Source organism: Pseudorca crassidens, chromosome 19 (assembly GCF_039906515.1).
Source record: "Pseudorca crassidens isolate mPseCra1 chromosome 19, mPseCra1.hap1, whole genome shotgun sequence".
Lineage (NCBI taxonomy): Eukaryota > Metazoa > Chordata > Mammalia > Artiodactyla > Delphinidae > Pseudorca > Pseudorca crassidens.
In genome coordinates, this window is record NC_090314.1 from 16481786 (window position 1) to 16506464 (window position 24679).

General features: G+C 45.1%; 1 protein-coding gene across 2 annotated transcripts in view; it reads right to left on the reverse strand.

The window, feature by feature from the left end:
- VPS53 (VPS53 subunit of GARP complex) overlaps window positions 1-24679 on the reverse strand; it is a 125575-nt gene that overhangs the window by 46476 nt on the left and 54420 nt on the right. For both annotated transcript variants that reach the window (XM_067714648.1, XM_067714649.1), the window contains 3 exons: window positions 23122-23263; window positions 12585-12686; window positions 6253-6347 (listed from right to left, as the gene is read on the reverse strand). In XM_067714648.1, the coding sequence (XP_067570749.1) occupies window positions 6253-6347; window positions 12585-12686; window positions 23122-23263 (339 nt within the window). The remainder of the gene's footprint in view (window positions 1-6252; window positions 6348-12584; window positions 12687-23121; window positions 23264-24679) is intronic.

The following is a 24679-nucleotide window of genomic DNA, read 5'->3' on the forward strand; positions in this document are numbered from 1 at the left end:
TATTGGTGTGATTCACTTTCTCTGCAGCTTAAGGAAACACGTCATGGATGCAGATGGTGTCTTTTATCCTCTTCCCTGTAACTTGAGCTTTTAACCCAAGAACCGTATAAGCATTTTGGGGGCGCCATGTGAAATACTGCTGGAAGTTCCACTGATACAGAAAATGACCTAGGAATAAAGACTACTGCAGAGCGGTGGCAGCAGAGGGGAAGATTAAAACACGGTGAGAAGGAAAACCACACTGCACACCAAGCTTAGGGATGGATGACCAAGGCCATTTCTTCTGGTGGGTCTGCAGCTGACATTCACAGAAACAGTATTCTAACTGGAAAGTACAGGAGTGATGGCTCTGGGGGAGGAAGAGGGTAGTCAGAAAAAGTGGGCAAGGAGGTGAGTACGGGCAAAGCGGCTTAAGACCCCCAGGAAGTTACAGAACTTGTTCATCCAAGGATGCGCCGACTAATATGCACCCCTACCCCTTCCCTGTGGTTGCGGCAGAGGAATTGGCTCTGGTGTGGCCAGCAGGGAGCCAAGCTCTGGCTTGAGCACAGCTGGGAGATGGGTTCCACACAGGTAAATAGAGCAGGTAAATACATGGAGGATTCTGGGAACCAAGCTTCTCACTGCTGTAGAAGGTAGTTACAGACATGGTAAATCCTGAGGTTAGGTTAGAATTGGAGGTACTGGCATAGACTCACAGGTTTTAATATATAAATAGGTATAAAAGTAGATAGATAGGTAGATATACACATACATACATTGCTTGGGTCTCTCAGCTCAGAGGACCCAGAAGCACGACACCCCAGCAGCAATGAACACATATAACGCGCAGACTTAGTTTCTAAATGTCATTTCCCACCAAAGGAACGAGGGATCCTGGAAAAATGGATGACTCCAGGGCTGGGTTAGGGAAGTACAAGACGAGCCTGGTATATTTTGTTGGGCCAGAAAGAAAGTACTCAAAACACGCTAGGGGCATGCAAAAGAGTGGAAAACTAGCTGGGAGGGGCCGAAACCAGGACAATTTGGGCATTAAAACAAATAATGATGGATCCTGGAAGAGAAAAAGGACATTCGTGGAAAAACTGGTAACATCCAAATAGACCTGGAGTTTAGTGAATAGTACTGAACCAATGTTTACTAGCTGATTTTGATAATAACTGTACTACAGTTATGTCAGATGTGAACACTAAGGGAGCTTGGGAGAGGGAATATGGGAAATCTGCACTATTTTTGAAGTTTTTCTGTAGGTCTAAATTTATTCGAGCATAAAGTTAAAAAAAAAAAAAGATAGTAATGACTATAACCCATTGAATAAAATAGGAATCTAAATTCCTATATCCACAAATAGGAATCTGTCCATGCTGATACAAATAAATGGGGAAAAGAGAAGGCTGTTTCTTAAAACAGAATAAATGTAGAAGAAATGATGGAATTAGAAAAATAATTATTTGGCAACTATCTTAGTAATAAGTGATTCAGGCAAGTGTCATTAACAGATGGTAAAATAAGTAAGTGAAAGATGAGAAAAAGGCTATTTATATGGTTTCAAGGTTAATCAACACTTATTAATTACTTATTAATTAATAGAGAAACCTGGCCAATACCATCTAAACCAAGTAGTAAAACTGACCAGCACAAGTTGTGGGACACATTGATACCGTGTGTCTCCTGACAAGAGTTACTGAGAAGAACATGGTGCCACTTCTGTATGAATCATAAATCATGAGCCAGCATCAGTCAGAACCAGACTGAGGAACATTCCACAAAGTAACTGGCCTACACGTGTCAAAAATTTCCAAGTTGTGGGACTTCCCCGGTGGCGCAGTGGTTAAGAGTCCACCTGCCAATGCAGGGCACACGGGTTTGAGCCCTGGTCCGGGAAGATCCCACATGCCGTGGAGCAACTAAGCCTGTGCGCCACAACTACTGAGCCTGCGTGCCCAGAGCCCGTGCTCCACCAAGGAGAAGCTCGCGCACGGCAATGAAGAGTAGCCCCCGCTCGCTGCAACTAGAGAAAGCCTGCGCGCAGCAACGAAGACCCAACGCAGCCAAAAATAAAATAAAATAATTAATTTTTAAAAATTTCCAAGTCATGAAAGATAAAGAAAGAACAGATTATTCTTCTGGATTGAACCAAAGAGACATGACAAATAAATGTAACCTGTGATCCCAGAATGGATTTGAGATCTATAAAAAACAGGACTGGGGCAAATGGGGAAAGGGAATAGGGTCTATGGATTTAATGGGAGTGCTGCATCAATGTTACCTTCCTGATTTTGATGGTTTGTACTACGGTTACATAGATGTGTCCTTATTTACAGGATACACACACTGAAATATTAAGGAGTAATGGGGCATCTTGCCTGAAATGTGAGAATTTGAATCTCTCAGGAAAAACAACATGTATGTGCATATATCCGTGAGTATGTGTGTGTCTGTCAGTGTGTGTGTCAGAGGCGGGAGAGACAGCTGTTAATAGAGGAACCTGGGTGAAGGATACACAGGAGGTCTATGTACGATTCTTGGAACTCTTCTGAAAGTTTGAAATTAATTCAAAACAAACAACAAGCAACATTAGTTTATAGAGAGACTCTAGGCTTCACCCAGCTAGAAGAGGTGGCGGGCTCTATTTCAACAAAAGCTATGACAGGGAACTCAGGAGAATGGGCAGAAATGGAGTCCCTAATAATTTCTTGGACTGAGAATGTCACTGAATGGAGTGAAGAAAGTGCCTACGGAGAGAAATCTCTCCTGCAAGTCAGCCAAAGAAAACGCCTACATCCCCAAGAGTAGAAGAGACACTACTAACTTCCTCCTTGGACATAGACAAAAACTGAGAAAACTGCTCAAAGCACAGGAGGACAGCTCAGCCCAGCCAGCGAAGAGGTGGCCGAGGGACATCCCCACTCCTCCTCCCTGGGCACCGGCGCCGCAGTCCTCCTACCAAGGCTGGGCCTTGGGCTGGGGCAGGTGCTGCCAGGACTCTCCCCGGGCAGGTGGGAGGCTGGGGAGACGGAAGAGTGGACCCCATGCCAAGCCCACAGAGAGCTGGCAGCACCAAGCAGGCCACCCAACCACAGTCCAGAACAAGATCACCGGAAGGGCAGGGCAGGCACAGTTCCCGAGTGTTGTTTACTTGTGCCGAGTGACAACGTGTCATGTCATTTACTCCTCACCGCTAATCCTGTGAGGGGGGCATTATTCACTTGACCGTAGAGAGCACAAAATAAACTCGGAGAGGTTAGGGCCATGCTCAAGGCCCCAGGCTGGGGAGTGCGGAGCGCGGACTCAAGTCCAGGTCTGTCTCTTTCCACCCAGGCCTATGCTCTTTCCACTACCCTGGGTTGGGTCTCAGTCATCGGGGAACTTGCGAATGGTCTCAGATTTTCCTCCCTTGCAGATTTTTGAGTCAGAACTACAACAAGAGGAGTACTTTGTCCCAAATCAGTCCCCACCTGAGCTCCTTCCCCGGTCTTAGGATTCTCTGACTTAAGGGAGGACGAGCTTCGTAGAACCCCTTGAAGTTGTGCTCAAGAGAGCGTGTGGGTTTATGTGGATGTTTTTTTGGCAAGAGGACCTGTGGTTTTCATCGGGTTCTCAGAGGGATCTGTGACTCAAAAGAGGTTAATAACCTGCTGCTTTAGGCATTATTTGTCTGATGCGCTCCTTTAACAGATGAGGAAATGGATTTCTTGAACTCTATTTTCTACTTCAAGCTTTTGCTGTTTATTCTGGAGCGACAACAGCACGGCCTACGCAGTTCTCCTACGAGAAGCTTCCGCTACTGCACTAGTGCTGTGGAAACATCCCAGCGAGGCCAGACGGCAGGATGAGGGGCCAGCACTGCATTTTTCATACAGAAATGGAGAGTCTCTAAGGAAGGGAGGGCTGGCTCTTTGCCCAAAGTCTCACGAACAATGAGTGTGGTTTATACGAATCAAGGCCATGCGAAAAGAGTAGATCCCAGAATTACACCAGATAATTCAGAAAACTGACTCTTTAGACCAGATAAGTTTTGAGAAAGTACGTGGTTATCTCAGATGTGCACTTTAAACCCTGGACCCAATAGCTTTTAAGCCTTTTAAGAAATAAGAATTTGGATTGATAAGAGAAGAGAGGGCTTTGTCCCAAAATAGTCATACGGGTGGGCGGCTCCAAGACCTGTTCATCTAACAGGCAAAGAGCTGCTCCTTTTCCGGCCCCGTAAGGGTGTCTTATTAATATCCTGACAGAAAACTTTGTGAATGCAGAAGAGAGGGTGTTTTCAAAGGACTAAACGGCAATAGTAACTACTGCCCTTCTGCACGCCTGCAGACACAAGCCCGATAGATAGAGAGCAGGAGGAAAACTGGGGCTTTACAAGACAAAAAACGTCAAGGCAACTTTTTCTGTGTGAGGTGGGGGGCGGTGAGGAGGCTGTTTTTGTTAACGTAGAAGCGGTTTTACAAAGGTAATTTTCTGGGGTTTTCATATGAAGCATTTTGTAATCAGGGAAGAAAAGAATAGAAGCAATCTATTGATACAAAATCAAATAGTTGAATAACAATAATGTTCCATTTAAGACACAAATAGCCATTTGAAATGTTCTCTTAAGCTGATGGTTTACCCTTGAAACATACTTGGAAGCAAGAATGTTCTAAACTGAAAGAAGCATTAAATAAAAAAAAAAAAAAAAGGACTGGACTTCAGCACCTAAATGCTTTCCCCGAGAACTCCCCTCAGGAACTTTCTCACAGCTGCTGTCCTCCCTGTGTGACCCACTGTCTCGTCCTCCCAGGCGTGTGTTCTTTAGGCTACGGGCCTTTCCTCAGAGCCTGGACCAGCCTGTCTCTGGTCAGTTCGGCCTGTTCCAGAAACTGGGCCTTTCCAAAATGTGCCTTCCGGCAATGGAAGGGCCTTCCACAGTTGCTCTGGCTGTGGACAGAGATTCAGGGATGAAGAGGGATCTCTGTCTTTTGCATGAACAGTGGATACTGGAACATGACCATACTCTCTGGCTGTGAGGGAACCCGGCTGCAGTGGGCTGCTTTGTAAACATTTTCTGGAGCCCCTCTGTAAAAAGCACATACGTTAAATGGATGACAATTCATCAAAGAAAATATAACACATCAGCCCAAACAGGAAAAAACAAACAAATCAACAAGTGGGGGAGAAGAGGAAGCTCTTCCTTATAGTAGAACCCTAATGAGTAAATATAGAAGAAATGACAGAAACAGACCATCGTTTGGCAAACACTACAGTAATCATTGTTTCAGGCAGGAATCGTCAAGGGATGTGAAAAATGAGCGGGCAAAGTATGATGAGACATGGGATATTTACATAGTCCCCAAGTATCCCCCCCCCCCCCCCCCCGCTGCAAGATACTTATGAATTACAGAGCAAAAAATAGTGGCTTCACAGGGAGAAAGCTGGCAGACATCACTTTAGCAAGTGGTCAAGGTCAACCTCAGCAATAACAGGACAAATCCAGGTGAGATGCCTCCTGACATCACGCACTGGGCTCTGAGAAGGACACAATGTCACCCCTGTGGTATTCTTGCCCAAAATGCATAACCTTGATTTAATCAAGAGGAAACATCACAAACAGAAATTGAGGGCTTTGGACAAAATAGCTGGTCAAACACTCTTTAAAAGTGTCAAGGTCATGAAAGACAAACAAAAGACTGAGGAATTATTCCAGCTTAACGGAGCCTAAAGAGACCTGACAACTAAATGCATGATTGAATCTTGGACCAGAGAAAGGACATTCGTGGGAGAAGGGTACCTTCCTGTTTTGATAACTGCGGTTATGTAAACTGTTAACATTTCTCTGGGCGAAGGGTATATGAGAGCTTTTTAAAACCTTTTGGTAAGTCTAAATGATTTCACAGTGAAAAGTTAAAACAAATTACACTTGAAAACATATACATTAGAGATGAGGCTTTCTTTCTCCACTTTCCGGCACCTGACACTGTAAAGCCTCACGAGCTGACATACAGAGTGGGATACGGGCTCAGCGCCCACCTGGGAAGTAGGTGCTGGGACCTGTTTGGAACCTTGTTAGAGTCAAACCCAGGCTTCTGAGATTCATGGACACAATACATGATAACACTCAAAAGGTCGAAAAACATCCTTAACAGGTTTCCAGGGAGGGTAACGGGTGCCCCAAGTCCCTCCTTCAGCCCCTAGAAGGAGCTGTGCCCTTGTGAGGCCCCAGCCCTGACCCAAGGAGCGAGATATGCAGAAGGCAGCAAAATGTTCATCACTCACTTGTCCTGGGACTCAATATACACGTAGAGATGAGGCTCAAAACACTTGGAAACAATGCCGTGAAATGGATTGTCTGGGGCTTTAGGCTTCTTGGGCTGTAAAGGAAAAAAAAAAAAGAAAAGAAGAAAAGAAAAAAGAAACCCTATACTTGAGCCATCTTTGCAAACTTTCAAGCAGTTTCAAAGAAAACATCCCTTCAAAGTTCACTCCCAACTTACAGATAAGAAGCACTCAGCGTAACTAGACTGAGACTATGTCCTGTATTATGAGTCATGCCAGTTTGTGAACAATAAGCCAGCTTTGTTGGCATCATTTACGTGCTCTGTGCGGTGAAAGATTTATTGCTACTTTGATAACACATGCGTTTTCAATTTGGAAGCTCTTCATCATCTGACTGATGTTTTCAAAATGTAAATTCTAGCTAATAACAGCACCGCAGAGCTGTGCCGTGCTTTGGAACATATAAAGTGCTTTCACGCCATCCAGTTGTAAAAGCCTCCATTTACTGCTTGTTATTATGAGCCAAGCACTTTGGTACGAAATATCTCATCTATTCCTCAAAACAATCCCCAATATAGGAATTATTACTACTATTTTACACCTAAAGAAAGGGAGGCTCAGAGGGTGTTAGCAGCCTGCCTCAAGGCACATGGTGAAGTTTCCTGTCTCCTAAACCAGAATTCTTTCTAGTAGATCATTGCTGTCTTGCGGTGCTTCCTAAGACTGTTGAATTTCACCAACAAATATAAGAAAAAAAGAAAAGTAGGGGGTCAACACAGGGTTGCTAACTTTTTATTTTGTTACTTTCTACTCTAACCACAAGTTCCTAAAAGAACTTTTATACCCAAACATTTTATAAGAGAAAATAGTCGCATAAAGGCCGTCCTTCCCAAGAAAAGACAGTTAGTTGGTGACCTTATACCAGATAGAAAGACAAAGAGAAAGACACACAGGCTGGCTGTTTTGTCTTTATTTTTTGCCTTGCACCAGCTAAAACCTGGATCAGTACTGGTCCCCAACTGAAACTGGGAAACCACTGATAAAAAGGTCATCCGGGCAGGCAAGCATTTAAAAACTATTATTTGCTACTTAAATTCCCTTTCAAAACATCTAAAAAATAAACAAGGATCTTCCTACATATTTCTTTTTGTTCCTTAAAAAAAAGCCAATTCTATCTATTTCTGTTTGTTGGTATCTGCAAATAGACAGAGGTCCTTGAGCCTTTGCTGGGCTTGATACAAGAGTACTATCTGGATATAAATTGGCACGCACAGCACACCTGTTGAATTGAATGGCTCATATCTTTTAATAAAAAGAGGAAAAGCTAAGCCCCCTAATGACAGACAGAAATGATTACCTTCTTCTAGTAATTAAAAACAAATAAAATGTTGTAATGGTTAAAAGCATCTGTAAAAACTGGTAATGATCACCAAAAATTAAATGTCAACTGCAGATATATCCCATTTAATTTCATGTTTAACTCTCTTCCCTTTTCACCTTCTAAGAGTTCCATGTCTTTAATTTTTTTTTGCAGGATTTGAAGAAACTCTGGTTCTTCCTAAGAATAACTACAGTCTGGGCTATTTTCTCTTATCATCCAGAAGCCACTGCCAAAGTCAGGCCTTAGGCTGAGACTGTAAGAGGCTCTCAAGTTCAGGTTCATTGAGTTTAAACTGACTGGATTCAAAGTCCCACTTCATTTCACAGATGCCTTAGGAGTTTTTCCACATTTCCATTAGTTTAAAATGAGGGATCCATGATGCAGTATGATGGTTGTGAAGGTAAGGTCCTTATCTATTTGTTCTACATTTTCCAAGTCAGTTACCTTTTTAAAAAAATTATTCTGTTCTTTTCAATAAGATGATCAGATAAATGAATAGACAAATGTGATTTAATCTGAATAACTTCTGTAGGATTAGATATCCTGATTTTAGAACTGGAAAATATGGCCACTATAGCCATATATCTTTTCATTAATTAAAATAGAATCTTCATAAACATTATAATTATTCCCTTTATTTATATTTTCTTCCCTTGACAAAAATATTCACATATCTGTAGGATAGCTTCTGGAAATTACAAATGGGAGTTTATATAATATAGAATGTTGTCATGTTTTAAATCAACATGTGTATTTTGTATTTGGCTTTATTTACCTACTAATTTATGTGTACTTTTCCAACTACTGACAATGTTTCAATTTATCACTCTTGAATCACATTATAAAATTTATATAAGTCTGTAAATGAGATAATAGTATTGTACTAATGTTAAGTTTTCTGATTTTGATCTGTAGTAATTTAAGTGAAAAATCTTTTTTAAGTGAATATATTTCCTAAAAAGGAAATACATACTGAAATACTCAGAGGCAAAGGGTGTGATACCTATAAACTTACTTGTTCTGAAAGAGAGAGAGGGAGGGAGGGAGAGAAAGAGAGAGAGAGAGAGGGAGGGGGGAGGAAATGGAAAAGTAAATGTAGCAAAATGGTAACAACTGGTGAACCCAAGTGAAAGATAGTTGAGAGTTCCTTGTAATATTCTTAAAACTTTCCCTAAGTTTGACATTATTAAAAAAGAAAAAAAGTTTAAAATAACAATAAAAAACGTGGCAGATAATCCCAGGTACAGTAGTGGAGCATTTTGAGAAACGGCATATCACCAACACTCCGGATGACCTGGAGGACCACACCGTGGGGAAACACAGACATCCACGCCCGAGTGAAAACAGGGTTAGAGCCAACGTCCTGGTTTTGATAATGCACTATAGTTATGTTAGCCATCAGCACTGGGGGAAGCTGAGAAGTGGGTACCCAGGACCTCTCTGTGCAACTTCTTATGAGTCTATAATTATTTCAAAATAAAAAAAATTTTTTTTAAGTGGTTCAGCAGAGTTAGACTCTGAATGTGAAGAAGTCTTAGGAATATCTTAACCTATTTATTTTGCTTATATTTTCCTTTTTATGTATGTACAAAAGTACATGATAAAAATGTATGGATAAGTCTGAAGAGCTCATTTAGTATAAAACATAGATTCTAATGGTTAAGGAAAATGACCACATGATATTCCAACAAACTCATCTTGATCAGTCTCCCAGAGGCCCCGTGCTTGATGAGTCCCCACAGAACCCTCTGGATGTGGCTCAGAGAGCCGCACAACCAGACAGTGCAGGTGGCCCGACCCCCGTCCCCACAGGGGAGTCCGCTCCGCCCAGCCTCTGCCCGCTAACGGCACTCCTGGCAGTGAGGAGGGCCCTGTCGCCATGGCTCTCTGTCCTCTTACAGTGTTTTCAACGTGAGTTGGAAGCAAGAGGGGAACAATGGGAGGGATTGCCTGAAGTTTCCTGTTTTCTTTTTTTCCACAGGGCTGCCTCCTGCCTCTGGCTGCCTCATAGCTGTGCTCATATTTAGATGAAATGGGCTGGAATTTCGGCTCATACTGGTGTCTCCCTTTGTACCGTCCAGCTCCCCAAAGGGTTGCTTCTCAGCTTAAAGAATATACTAAGTCATTTAGCAGTAGCACTCAGGCTGGATTTGGGAGTGTGTGAATTCTGTCCAAAAGCTGCAGATGTTTAAGCTATTTCCTCCTGGAGTTTGATGGAATAATAAAAGGTTACTGTTGTCACAGTAAGGAGGTCTGCAGCTGGTCCCATTTCCTTTTATTACTATCCAGTGTAAACAGATTAAATCTAACTGCTCGGATCACCAGAAGGGTACATTTTAAAACCAGAAACTCCTTATTTCTTCTCTCTTCCTTTTATACTCTGAGTACCCTCAGTCCCTCTTCAGATGCCAGTTTTTAATCATCAGGAACACGTTGGCAACTGATTGGTCAAACTAAATAGCTCTTTTCAAGTTCACGCTCCCTTCTCCAGAGCCTAACTGCAGTGGTGAGCAGGGAGCGACCCTCACCTCGAGGGCCACCCGTCTGCTAACTGCAGTGATGCAGTGGGTTGGGTAACCCAGGACAACTACTGGGGCCTCCCGCCACCTCTGGCCGAGCTTGCCGCTAGTGCACTGTGGGCTTGCCCCGAGCGCCCCACCTGGCTCCTCATCTTCCTGTGCGCCCAGCTCCAGAAGCCAGCGAGTGGCTGGGAAAAGGGGGGCCCTGAGCTCCCACATCATCAACCACAAGTGGGACAGGTGCTGGGGAGGTGGTGGGAGGTCGGGATGGCAGCTGAGGAGTTATTAGTCACTGACGTGTAAGTTTTATTACTAACAAGTAATAGCCCGTGAAGCTGTGGGTGGATCATTTAGTCCAGGGGTTTTCAGTACTTTCTTTTTGAACACACCTAGAACCCCTGATCCAAAAGCAATTTTACCTGGAAGTTCATGAAAAAAGTGACTCAAAACAGAACTGCTGTATTTGGAGGGACCTGGGGCCCTGGTCTCATCCCAACTCCCCACAGTGACATCTGACAGGGCAAGGAATACAGCTGGAACACCACTGGCTCTCTACACATGGAGAAGCGAGGAAGTCTAGAGAGAGTGAAAACCTACCTAAGGTCATGGGGCAGCTAACGGCAAACCAGAGGCTGGCATCTTCCCCATCACGTGACTCTGCTTTACCCCGTGTGCCTGTGTTCTGTGTCCTTAGAATGAGCAGGTCTTTGTCTTTAAGACAGTAACCTCAAGCTTAAAAGACGAGTAAAAAGTTCCACAAGAAAGAAAAATCATATGTTACCTGGAAAAACTGATTTTGTAGCTAATGGGGGCTATCATAATCCAGTTTAATAATATCCAGAGATGACTAGCGAAAGGGATGACTTTTCACAGCAGCATCTGAGTGTTCAGCTACACAATTCTGGACACGACAATGGCAGCCACTTGGACTGGGGAGACATGAGGGCCCTGAAAACGTCCCAGCTACACACGACCAGCTCAGAGGGTGCAGGTGCCAGGCGTGGGTGGAGGATACATGGGAAGGATGAGCTCCACACCCAGAGTCTTCTTTCCCACCCTAGTCCTTCCTCCCAAAATGTGAGAGACGCATTTCTTTAGTTAGAAGAAATCTTTTGTTTTCTCCCAGCCTAGCTGATATGATGGCTTTAAATCAATTACGTCTAATCCCATAGATCTCTGGGATACGGCCTCAAAGTATCCCTTCAGTTTTATCCATTCACTTTTATTCACGGGATGCATTTCTATGTCCTCCACTTTTCAGGGAGACATCACCGATGTAACAGAAGGAACGCCAGAAAAGGAATTCTAGTCTCCGACTTCTAGACCTAGCTTCTGGTCTCAGCTCCTCCACTTTCAAACTGTGTAACCCTGGGCTAGTCACTTGACCTGCAGCTCCCATATAAAATCCTATAAAAGGAAAGGCAGGCATTGTGAGGATGAAAGGGAATAAAGCGTGGAAAGGACTTTTAAACCATAAAGCACCATGAAAATGTGAGGCATCCATGTTATTATAATTACTTAATCGATGGATCAGACGCATTTGATGGCGTCGCCTCAGAACTGCTCCTGGAAACTCTGCTCTCTTGGCTCCTGCCAGGATTGTACACCTACCCTCCCCATGCTAGGAATGCAGGGTTAACTGCAAAGTGCGCGGCTACGGGTCTCCCAGAGCTGCTCTTCCCAGTAGGCCTCCCTTTCGGTGATGTCTGGAGCAAAAACAATACCATAAAATAATCCTCCAGCAGCCAAGTGTAGAAAATTAAAAAGAAGGATCACTAATCCAGACAGGAAAAGTCCTGATTTATTGCTCTAAGCTCTCTCACCATAAAATGGCAGTGAAACAAAAACACCATTCTGTGGGATGAAGGCAGAGGAAAATTTAGAGTTGGACAGAAAAAGCTGAAGGAAATGAAAGTGCTGGTGTGCTCTGAAAAGTAACTCTCCAAATATGCCGTTGGTCACCATGGTGTTTCCAGGCCTCTCCATCGGCTTCCAGACTAAGGTGCTCGGCTTGTGCTGAGCAGAGACCTCTCCTGGCTGACGGTGCTGCTAACTTCACCCGGGATCTTTCAGTCACCCACGTCGTCACCAGACCAGATCAGGGGACAATGGAAAGCTAAGCTGACAAGCTTGGGAGATGATGAAGGAGATAGGGCAGAGTTCTGCTGCCCCACCACATGGGCTAATTAATTAAGCTTGGCCGCGTTGCTAAGGCCGGTGTGCCATTCGGGAGCCAAGGGGTGGGGCAGGAAGGGCTGCTCCTTCACTCCGGTTTCTAAATGCACTTTCAGAGCAAGGCCTTCTACAAAGACCACCAAGGTTGTAATCTCTGAATGTGGTCAACAGCCAAGGGATCATATTTAGAGCAAGCAGACCCATTTTCAGAAACAAACATTAGGTAGGCTGCACAGGGGAATGCAAACCAGACTTACTTGCTCTACGTCTCCTTTTTCCATCGCCAGTTCCTCCATCTCTGGTGCTGGCTCATCTTCTAGGAAGGGATTGGTGGATGCGAGTGGAGACTCGAGTTTTTTCTGTTGATTAGATGTGAGAAACAGATAGGTATTTTCTGAGCGTGGTCAGTAGCTTTCCCCACTGATCTGCTTTTTCCAAGTCTCTCCAACAGCTACATCATGAAATCTGATCTAATGAGCAAAAACTGAGACAACCTGGACCACATTCTCACCTCCAGGCCTTCACACTGCTTCTTCCTCTTCCTGAAACCTTACTGCCCACCCAACCCCAATCCCAAGCTGCCTAAGATTCTCCATCATCCTTCAGTCTTCAAGTCAGAAGTCCCCTCTTTTGGGAAGCCTTTCTCACCTGTCAAGTCTGGGTTATAGGTCCCAGTCACACGCTCCCATCACCCCGGTATGTCCCCTACCCAGGTATTTACTAACGTATCACAACCGCTCATTTATTTGTCTTCTCCCCACTAGCTTCTGTGACAGCAGGAATCACATGTCTTGTTTCTATCTCTGGTGTCTGGCATGTCATAGGTCTTCATAAATATGAATGAGTCAAAATGCCAGATGGGTTTGAATTCAAGAACAAACTGTAGGACTTCCCTGGTGGCGCAATGGTTAAGAATCCGCCTGCCAATGCAGGGGACACGGGTTCGAGTCCTGGTCCGGGAAGATCCCATATGCCGTGGAGCAAATAAGCCCGTGTGCCACAACTACTGAGCCTGTGCTCTAGAGCCCGTGAGCCACAACTACCGAAGCCCTCGTGCCTAGAGCCCATGCTCCGCAACAAGACAAGCCACCGCAATGAGAAGCCTGCGCACCGCAACGAAGAGTAGCCCCCGCTCGCCACAACTAGAGAAAGCCCGTGCGCAGCAACGAAGACCCAACACAGACAAAAAAAAAAAAATTTTTTTTAAAAAGAAACTATAGAGCTAATCTTTTGTGTTCTAGATTATAGAGAGAAGTCCCTTCCCAAATAAGTCTCATTACAACAACCACAATAAAATCTTGAGAGAAGTTACTCCCCAGCTCCTGAATGCGACCATTCTTTCAAAAGATGTCATTGAGTGGGACCTTGGGCTAGCGGGAAAGCTGGAGGCAGGAGATGTGGGTTTTTAGCTCCAACGCTGCTGCGCTGGCCAAATCGCCTAGCTTCTCTGAGCCCCGGCGGCCCGATCTGCTGAATGAGGAGGATAGAGTTACAGGACTACTTGAGTGATTGAATGTGATAAAGCATGTGAAACCCTAGGAGAAGCACGTGATACATATTACCGATGATGAGTCCAATGTGACAACAGAATCGAGGCAGATCTTTGGAATTTTTTACAAATTCTACCTCAGGATGTTATTTATGCCAGGGAGCTGGGAGTTCTAGCAGAAAGGGACCTAAGTGGACGAGCAGGATAAAAGGGACTGGCTGGTGCTGGGGAAGAGGGGAAGGAGAAAGGAATGACTCTCTGGAGACAAGAATCTGGGTGGAGAGGAGCTTCTAAAAGTACTTATGACATTTGAGCATATATCAGTGGAGCAGCTTGAACTAATCCCTACGCCAAGAGGGAAGGCAGATGGACCACAGTGTGTGAATGACTTTGTCAAGTGCCAGGACATCAGCTGAAGATATTACCAAAAAAGAAAGAAAGGACGAAGAAGAAGAAAAAAAAAAAGAACCAAACAAACAACCCAGAAAAATAAAACTTAAACACAAAAACAAAAACCACACCTGTGTCTGGTTGAGGCTTTAAGACAATTCCACTCACATTCATGTCAACTACTTAATTCTTGGCCCCCACACTTGGACGCTATTATGTAGCTAGCCAGAGCCTTGGGGTGTGAAGAAAGCCCTGTGATTAATGTATTAGCTCTAGGTAATCAGCAGTAGGACAATGATTTTTGTGGTATCCTCTGGAGAAACAATATGGCCTAAGAACCCAGCAAATATTTCAAATGTATACACTCCGAACTTTGGCTTCTTTGCCTGATATGGAAAAACAATCCTTATAAATGTAAAGCAATTGACATTCATTTTCAAAATTAGGATATTTTTAGAAATGTTTCTTTGAAAGCCATATTTCTAAGTTTTAGTTGTCACTGTGAGGGTTGTTGGTATTTTAGGGTGAGGGTGAGAAAGGGAATCTAAGCTTCAACAACAAGTTAAATTAGTTAGTAGCACTGGATTCCTGATCCCACTGGCTCAACAGTGGGTTTGGGGATCATACTGAGGAGCTGAATCTCTATGATTCTGAGCCTTTCAGTCCTTTGGACGTGTAAAGAGCAAGCCAGCAACTGAAGTGAAAAGCTTTGTTCAAAATCATTCAGCCACAGAAACAGGATATGAATTTTTGAACCAAACGTTCCTCATCTATTGCTAGGTCTACCAGGGTTGATAATAACGTCTCACAATTACATACAGGTGGACCTTATTTTAAAAACAATGTGTTACTGGAAATATGACAAAAAGGGGACATTGGTGAAGTGGACTGAGGGTGTTCCTGGGCTCCATGCTCACCGGTGGGGTATCCAATGGGTGGACATAAGTACTAAGAAGGAAACATAAAAGGCAACACTGAAAAAGCAGAGCAACATTTCAGGCAGTATAATGTGGGCTACTTGTTGGTGTCACCGGGTCAGGAGATTCCCAAAAGGAAAGGTGTCTTTCCTATTCCCGCAGTCTCTCTCTAGTCACAAACTGATGAGATTACCAGGGAGTCAGGGGCACTCAGGAACTTCTTGTTCATTTCAGGCACACACATTCCAACCGGGGACTAAGCTGATACCAGAAAAGGGATTCACTCCTCCATTCACCCATTCGACAAAGGGATGTGCTGGGCACGACGAGGAAAGCAGGGAGCAAGGTGGACCACCCTCTGCCCTCAGGGAGCTTACAGTCAGGTGGGAGAGACAGACTCTAACCAAATAATCACACAAGCATATGTGATTATTTGCAGGAAAAGCAAAGGTGACGAAAGGATGCAACAGAGGGTCACAGAAAACTTCCCTGAGGAAACGACGTTTGAGCCAGAACTGAAGGATGCTCCACAGTTCAGGTGGGAGGGGCACGGGATGGCTGGGGCTTTCTAGGCAAAGGGACCAGCACGTGACGCCATCCATTCCATAGTCATGTGTTGAGCAACTGCTCAGCTCCAGGCACACTCTTAGGCACCGGAGATGCAGCAGTGAGCAAGATAAAGAAGGGAGGCACTGTGATGAAAATACAATGTAGGAACTGGGCTGGGCTGTGGGTGAGGCTGGGGAAGGGCTTCTTCATATGGTGATCCGAGAGGGCCCCTGGGGGGAGTGGATTTTTGAGCAGAGACTTGAATGAGGAGAAGGAGCCAGCCGGGCAAAGATCTGGAGAAGAGCATTCTCACCAGGGGGATCCCATGCAAAGGCTGGAATGAAAGTAGGACAGGGTGAGGGAGCGGGGCAGCCAGGACCCAATCACACAGCCTGTCGTGGGCCATGGGAAAGGTTAGGTTTTCTTCTCACGGCAACTGGGCAGTCACTGGGGGTTTTAAACAGGGCAGCGGTAGGATCCAGTTTTAGAGTGTGAAGAGGTTGCTGCAGCGTGCCAGGTGGGGCTGATGTGGGAGTGGGCTAAGCTAGAGTTGTGGAGATGGAAAAAAGTGGCCAGACCTGGGGCATCTTTAGGAGAGAGAGTCAAGAGGACTTGGTGAGAGGGTGGATGTGAGGAGGAAGAAAAGAAAGGAATCGAGAGTCGTGCGCTTTCTGGCCCGAGCAACTGTGTGGCTGGTGCAACCACTGACTGATGGACGGGGCTGGGTTCGCACCCAGGCTCTACCGCTTGGGTATGTGGCTTAACTTCTCCACGCTTCCGTCCTTCTAGCTGCAACGTGAAGGGATATCAACACCCGCTGCATGGAGCTGTCATGAGAATTAATGAGGTAACGCACGCAAAGCATGTCTATAGAGCAGCTTCACACAACGGTTGGCTCATAGCGGAAGCTCAGCACATGGGGGCTGTCGTTAGTGTTTAATCGGGGTGGGCAAGTCACGAAGGCAGAACCATGGCTGTGCCTCTCTCAGTGAAGCAACTCTCCGGAGGGAAAAAGCGGGGAGCACAGGACTTCGAAGACTCACAAAAAGAATTCTTTTTAATCACAAGTGAGATCCTGTCCCTACTATACCGTCTCTTTGGGAGCTCTCCAGGAAATGTAAGCAATGCACCCATCAAATTACAAGGCTTCACCCTTCTCCCCTCGTCTCCAATGAAGCCCTCAAAGTAACGCCTGTACCACCATCCTACTGGCAAATGTTATATTATAAAACCCTGAGGGGTGGACATAGACTCCTGCTATTTAGGGGCCATGTTACTGCTCAGATTGATTTGCTGTGATGAAAGAACAAGTCTTTGCAGGGAGCCATCACCAGCACAATTCAGCCTTCTGTGCAAGGGCCCCTCGGGCGGAGCCAGCCAGACCATGCTCCTCATTCCTGCTCTGCGGCTGTCAGAGCCCACAGAGAATTACAAGGTTAGGTTTAGATTTGAAAGAACTCAAATGACATATTCCATGAGCTCTGGGGCTGCTAAGTGAAACCAAAAATTTGCCGAGAAATGACCGACTTTCCAATTTTAAAAGGATTCATTCTTTCTGCTATGATGACAGTTGATTTCAAGTCCATACAGGAAGGAAAAATTCTTCATTCGGCAAGTTAATTCCTACTAATTAAACCACATGGGACTCCCCACACCCACCTTCAGAACCACAAGGGCCACAGGCCAGCCAAGCTGTCTAATTTACTGTTGGGAAGAGATGGTCAGGCTTTAGTCAGTAGTACATCCATACCTGGGTCTGCCTGCACGCATGCCTTTCTGAGGCCTAGCTGGACACTTCAAATGATCAAAGAAGGAATTCTGAAATTTAAGATGAATCTATTTCCTTTCTCTGGAGGAGAGAGCTTTCATTATGAGGTGAAAGTTCCACAATTTCTGCATTTCTCATTCCATAAACACTTTACTCCAGCCCAGTTCCTGATCTGTTCTTAAAGAGATGGCTTGGAGGCTTCAGTTGATAGGACAGTAGGTACAGGACTATTTGCACCTGGTTTAACATCACTGGAACCCCTCTTTTGTTCTTGGTACCACCATGTTCATATCTTATGTTGTGACAGTTATGCATAGGTTTCTTTCTCCTAATAGAACATAAGCACCTGTCTGATTCAATTTTTCATCTTTTCCCAAGGCCCTGCACCAAGACGGAGCTTGAAAAACACTTGTGGATAAATGCTGATCACATGAGAAGCACTAAATAAAGTCCTCTTCAGACACATGGGCAACACTGTCTGTTTTTTGTAAAACAAACAAACCAAAAAACCCAGTGTGTGTGTGTGTGTGTGTGTGTGTGTGTGTGCGCGCGCGCGCGCGTGTGCACGTATGCTTGGAAGAGTCTCAAATTATACCCCAAGTTGTTAAACAGTGCACATCTCTGGGGAGAGGGATTTAGAGTAATTGAGAAAGAAGAGATTGTTCTTTTAGAATTTATATGAGCTTTAACAAGCATGTATTACTCTCCCTCCGTCTCTCTTTTTGGTAAACAAATTACCTGAAACATGAAGATGATTTATAACTAAACTCAGACAATATTTTCTAAAACCCTTGGTATTTTAAAATTGTGATATAATTAACATAAAATTCACCATTTTAAGGTGACTTCCACTTCAGTGCTTTCATAGAGGCTGAATATAATGTTTAACCTTAAATCTAATCGTCGAGTCCCTAATAATGCATGTGGGCATAGTTAAATCATACCTAGACATTTGCTTTTAATTTCAAGGCATTTTAATTTACAGACGTTTTTTTTTTTTTTGGCCGTGCAGCACAGCATGTGGGATCTTAGTTCCCCAACCAGGGATCGAACCCATGCTCCCTGCACTGGAAGCGTGGAGCCCTAACCACTGGACTGCCAGGGAAGTCCCTTAATTTACAGACTATTTTAAATCCCTCCTAAAGGGTCAGGAGTTCAGGCAATTAGTTAGAAGGCTTGGCAACTCCCTTCTTCCAGTAACAGTTAAGCACAGGGTGTTATAAGCTTGTTGGGGCTGGAATAGTAAAAAACAAAACAAGCCCTGTCCTTGAGGCTCTTTCAGTCTAGATTTCTAACAGATGTCAAACAGCATCTGTCAAAAAAAGAGCAAAAGATGATGCATCGCATGGATCAGTTAGGAAGGTCTTTGCAGGTGAGCCTGTCCCCTCTCAAGCTCACCCTCAGTGTTTGACTGTCAATCAGTCACCAAGGGTCTTAAAAGGTCCTGAGTGATAAAGTGAAGAGGGGGAAGGGCACAGGCCTGGGAGGGTCTCTGGTCAACTTGGCTCCTTGGCTGACTTCTTATCTGCTCTATAATCTTCCAAGGAATTTGCTAACTTTCTATGAAATTTGGCATATGTTAAAGGGTATTATGATATACTCTGGTTCATTTTGTAGTTCTGATACCCTGAAACAAAATGGTGACCACAAAAGATTTTCCAAAAGGTATATCCTGGGATCAAGGCACGACGGGGAGGAGACAAGGGGCAGCCAGTCTTCAGGTGGGGTATCCAGCAGCTAGCATGGCCATCAGGCCAGGTGGCCCTCCTGGCCCAGGCCAGGCCAGCCTCTTCCCAACACTGTCTGTTGGGAGCATGGTCAGTGGTCATGACTAAATCCATCGGGGTCCCTGATGCTGAGGCTTACAGGCTACTGATGAAGGTGTGGCCCCAACTGCCCACAGCAAGGTGCTGGCAGGACCAGGGTCAGAGTGAACATCACCGACAGTGAGAAGCACGGCGTTCACATCTCCCCACAGCAGGGCTGCAGTGAACCAATTCTCTAAGACCTGGCCTGCCTTGTGGAAGAGGCCAGAGGAGTTCTGTTGCCTTTCTAGAAACTAATCTTTAAGGGAAAATCCTCACAGGCTATGGAGCAGCCATGGTCAGGACTTGGAAAATGCAGAATGATCACCGGGTCACGATAACTGTGACAAGTCTGAGGGAAGAGCTGACTTAAAGACGTTGAGTGACTTGGAGAAGTCTGTGCAGAAGACAGCTGACCAACTGGAGGGATGAATGAAAAGCTCCTGGCTCAGCAGGATTTCCTGGCCAAGGATCTGTAACCTGAAACTCGCTGCAAACTTTATAGGAGAGGCAAGCAACAGCTGAGCAACTGGAGGACATCTCTGTAAATCAATTATGCCAGAAAATTTCAAAACCAGAAGTCCAGAAAGGAAGGGATTGGTGGGAAAGGTTCAGGGGCTCCTAGTGACCATGAGCGGCACCGCAGAGCGCAGCACCCCCAGGAGATGGAAGGCTGCAGCCCAGGAGCGTGGCCCTGGCAGCGGGTGAGAGTGGAGGGGCTGGGCTGCCCCAAAGAACAGGTGCCTCCAGCCGTCTCCTCCCTCAGACAGAAGTTGGTTAACAGCTGACCAACTGCTGCTTTGACATTCCTATACCAGTTTTCCACAGAAAAAGCGCTGTCTTTGCAAACTTACATTCAGCTCCTGCCTGTTTTTCATGGTCTCTACGTGGTTACCCTGCACAGTAGCCTCACCTGGTGTAGAGGGGGTCTTCCCAGCCCACATTACTCTAGCTCTTTTGACCTTTGGGGCATTTCCTAGCACAGCTGAGACCTGACGTGTCCCAGGACAGCCCCGAGTTTACAAGGTCTCCTGGTCATCAGGTACCACAGGGCCGGCCATTCTTTCCCCTGTGACATTAGAGCTCCCGAAATGTAAAACCAAAATCACTAGGAAGAAGGGCCCAGCCAAAGGAAGGGAGGAATGGCTCAAAACAGGTGTTTAGGAGTGCTGTGATTCAAGCACTCTTCACGGGACACATTTCCTGAACAGCGAGCCGGACTACTGGCTCCCGGAGCCCAACCCCGTGCACTACCCACCCTGCCCGGCGGGGAGCCATGTGACACAGGTGGCACACCCAGCTGGGGTCTGTGCTCAACGCTCAAACCGCCTGGTCCCCAGGCAGATCCCTGGAGGGCTGAACCAGAGCCACACGAGCCTCTGCTGGAAGCCAGGCCAAAAGCACAGCTCGGGCAGGGAGGAGAGGAGCCCCAGCGTGAGGACATCAGGTGGGTGCTGCAGTCAACCCAATACTTCTCAGGAGAGACACAAGCTTCTTTCCACAGCATCTGTGGGACCTGCTGCCTTTGGGATTTGCATTTTCTTTAAGGGCACTTTCATTTGTCTCATGTACTATTTTTCTTTTCCTTGTTAATAAGAAGAAATCCATTTTGAACATGAGTTAACAAGCAGAGGAGCGTCCATATATCTGTATATGGATATAGTTTTATTTGTTAAGTATGGAAGGAGTGCTTTGTGGTTCCCCGCATTTTATTTTAATGAGGTCACGCGTGGCCCTGAGTGGACAGGGTTTTATGGTCTTGCCTTAAAACTAAGCGCTGCCATCACCACGCTTCAGCCCACTGCCCTGAGGGACCAGCTCCTTATGTGCCTACTCTGGGGCAGGTCTTGGGGGGAGGCAAAGAGGGGATTCCAGTGAGGTCCCAGGATTTTATGACTGGCAGGGTGGGGGAAAGTAGAAGAGAGAAAGTAGAGGTGACAGGTGAGCAACAGAAAGGCGCTCTAGGCCCAATATCCGCCTTGCCCCTGCTTCAAGCACAATAGCTCAGAGTTTTCTATATGTGCCGGGTAAGTTTCAAATGCGTATTTCCTACAGTTGATGAAGCAAAGTGATGGACTGCAGGCAAACGCACCTGGCACAGTGTGCGATACACAGTGGAGGTTCCCAAACTGTGAGCTCTTATTCTGTGTGGATCCCACATTACAGTTTGTTAGAAGAAAGAGTTTAGACTCACAGACATTGAAAATAAACTTATGGTTACTAAAGGCGAAAGAGAGGGAGAGGGATAAATTAGGAATACGGGATTAACAGATACACACTACTATATATAAAATAAACAACAAGGACCTACTGTATAGCACAGAAAACTATATGCAATATCTTGTAATAAGCTATAATGGAAAAGACTCTGAAAAAGAATACATATATGTATAAATGAATCACTTTGCTGTACACCTGAAGCTAACACAACACTGTAAATCAACTATACTTCAATTAAAAAAGGAATGAGGGCTTCCCTGGTGGCGCAGTGGTTGAGAATCTGCCTGCCAATGCAGGGGACACGGGTTCGAGCCCTGGTCTGGGAGGATCCCATATGCCACGGAGCAACTAAGTCCATGTGCCACAACTACTGAGCCTGCGCGCCTGGAACCTGTGCTCCGCAACAAGAGAGGCCGCGACAGTGAGAGGCCCGCGTACCGCGATGAAGAGTGGCCCCCGCTCGCCGCCAACTAGAGAAAGCCCTCGCACAGAAACAAAGACCCAACACAGCCATAAATAAATAAATAAATAAATTTATGTTAAAAAAAAGAAATGAGGAGGAGGAGGAGGGGGAGGGAGAGGGGAGGGAGAGGGGAGGGGAGGGAGAGGGGAGGGGGAGGGGAGGGAGGGGGAGGGGAGGGAGGGGAGGGGAGGGGGAGGGGGAGGGGGAGGGGAGGGGGAGGGAGGGGGAGGGGAGGGGGAGGGAGGGGGAGGGGAGGGAGGGGAGGGGAGGGGGAGGGGAGGGGAGGGGGGAGGGGAGGGGAGGGCAGGGGGAGAAAGTTTGGAAGTCACTGTTTGGGCCATGTCCCTCATTTAAAAAAAATTGAAAAATAACGTTGTTAGACTATGTAAAAGCAAAGTTTAAAAAGTATGTAAATGCATTTTTATAAGAAAAATTCAAACGAATTACCAGAATAAAATGAAAAAAAAAAATTCTTTGCTTCTCTACATAGTCTCACTACAATTTCCTTTCCCCAGAGACATCCGTCCACTGTTATCATCTCCAGACCTTTTTCTTGCCTATTTACATATACAAACATGCTTCTCACACAAATGGAATTATACCATATATACTGGGCTGCAGCTTACATTTTGCACCTAATATATGTGAGAGGTTTTCTTTCTATGACAGCACATCTAGACCTATCCCCCATTCTACCACTTTCAAACTGCTATACCTATTCCACAGCATGAATTTACCATATTTTATTTAACTATTCTTCAGTGATGAACACTGTAGAAATCGCCAACGTTTTCTGCTTTTAAGGCTGCAGTTCACCTCTTTCTTGGTACATTTCCTCTAAACATATCCTAATTGTAATAAAACTCAAGAGTTGATAATGTAATAAGGTATTTGTGACTGAATAAGTGAGGCCTCTGTGACTCACAGAATTACTAGTCTTTAAAATGGGGCCTATCCTTAGACAAAATGATGACAGGACATTCTAGAAACATGAAGTACTGCATAATAGACAAACAATAAATCCATACAGAGTATCCTGTATGACTATTTGCACAAATTCAGCAAAATCCCTGGGATGGGGGATTAAGCACTTGAGCCAATGGATGGAACCACCACAGTGTGAAAGACTGAAGTGAAGCCCACCCACCCAGGCCACTGATTTCCTGGTCCAGTCTCCCTTAGGACCGTCTTACCAGAGTTCCATCTGTCAGGGTACACCCGGAGAAGCGTTTTGCAAGAAACCCCTCAAAGTTAGTCGTTCTCTGAATAGCAAAGAGAAGCAATTTCACTTCAATTTCCTTAGCTCTGGTACGCATGATCTTGGCCAGTTCTGTCCTTCAAATTAAAGATATAGGAATGTTGTCAAACAAACTGATCATTCAAGATAAGACAAAGTAAGTGGCTTTAGCGTATATTATAAAAAAAAAAAGTATGTGGTCATTTCAAAACCTGACATCTATCACTAACTAAGTTTAATGCCCAGGGAATAGAAATACATATCTTAAGTAACAATTTTAAGATGAAATTATCCACTAGTCAAAAAAAAAACTCAAGGATTATGGACATCAATTTGTTTACATGGGTACTACAATTTTTATCTTTAAACTTTTCAATAATTTGTTAATAATATATATGAAGCATTTACTCAGTATTTTATAAAAATGCATATATTCTATATAATTTCACAAGTCATTAAGTACTGAATTACAAAGCCCTCCCTTTTCCAGAGAGCTCAATAATCACCTCTTCCACCATACAGCAGGAGCCCTGGAAAGAGACGTGAGAGATGGGAATCCCCATGTGAAAAGTGACATGTACATGTCTGGGTCGTTCCTGCCTGTGAAGCTTACGTGACACTCAAGTGTCCCGTCTCGGAATGTTAAGTGGTAAGGGAGCAGTAACACAAGAGTTCTTAGTAAGTACTGAGCTATGGGTCATCTTTCCTCATAAATAAGTGACAAAAACCAAATAAAGAGTCTCTGAATTTATTTAACAATTATGTATCTGTAGGATTTTAGCCAAAATTCGAATAATGAAAGCTTGGCAGCAACACTGCTATTAGCTGACGCAATAGCAGCAGATGTGTTGGCTTTTGGGTACTCCCAGTCTCCTGCGGACTTCATTTTTCACAGAAAATGAATTTTGCAAGTCACTGAACTGGAGGCTAAAGCGAATTATTTATCAATTTCTCAAGGAATTCACTCTTTCTTTGCTAATCAGGACTTAGAAAGTCATAACCACAATCAACCTTGAATCAGTACAAAAAGGTTATCTAAATCCAGTGGCAAATGTGTTTCTGAAAACCACCACCAGAAAGAATGTACAGCAACCTAATGAACCCTAATGTAAACTACAGACTGCTTGGTAATGATGTGTCAGTGTAGGTTCAGTGATTGTAACACAGGGTACACTCTGGTCGGGGATGTTGATAATGGGGGAGGCTATCTGGAGGGATGGGGCAGCAGGGGGTATATGGGAAATCTCTGTATCTTCCTCTCAATTTCGCTGTGAACCTAAATCTACTCTAAAAAAATACAGCCTATTAAAAAAAAAAAACAGGGGCTTCCCTGGTGGCGCAGTGGTTGAGAGTCCGCCTGCCGATGCAGGGGACACAGGTTCGTGCCCCGGTCCGGGGGGATCCCACGTGCCGCGGAGCGGCTGGGCCCGTGAGCCATGGCCGCTGGCCTGCGTGTCCGGAGCCTGTGCTCCGCAACGAGAGAGGCCGCAACAGTGAGAGGCCCGCATACTGCA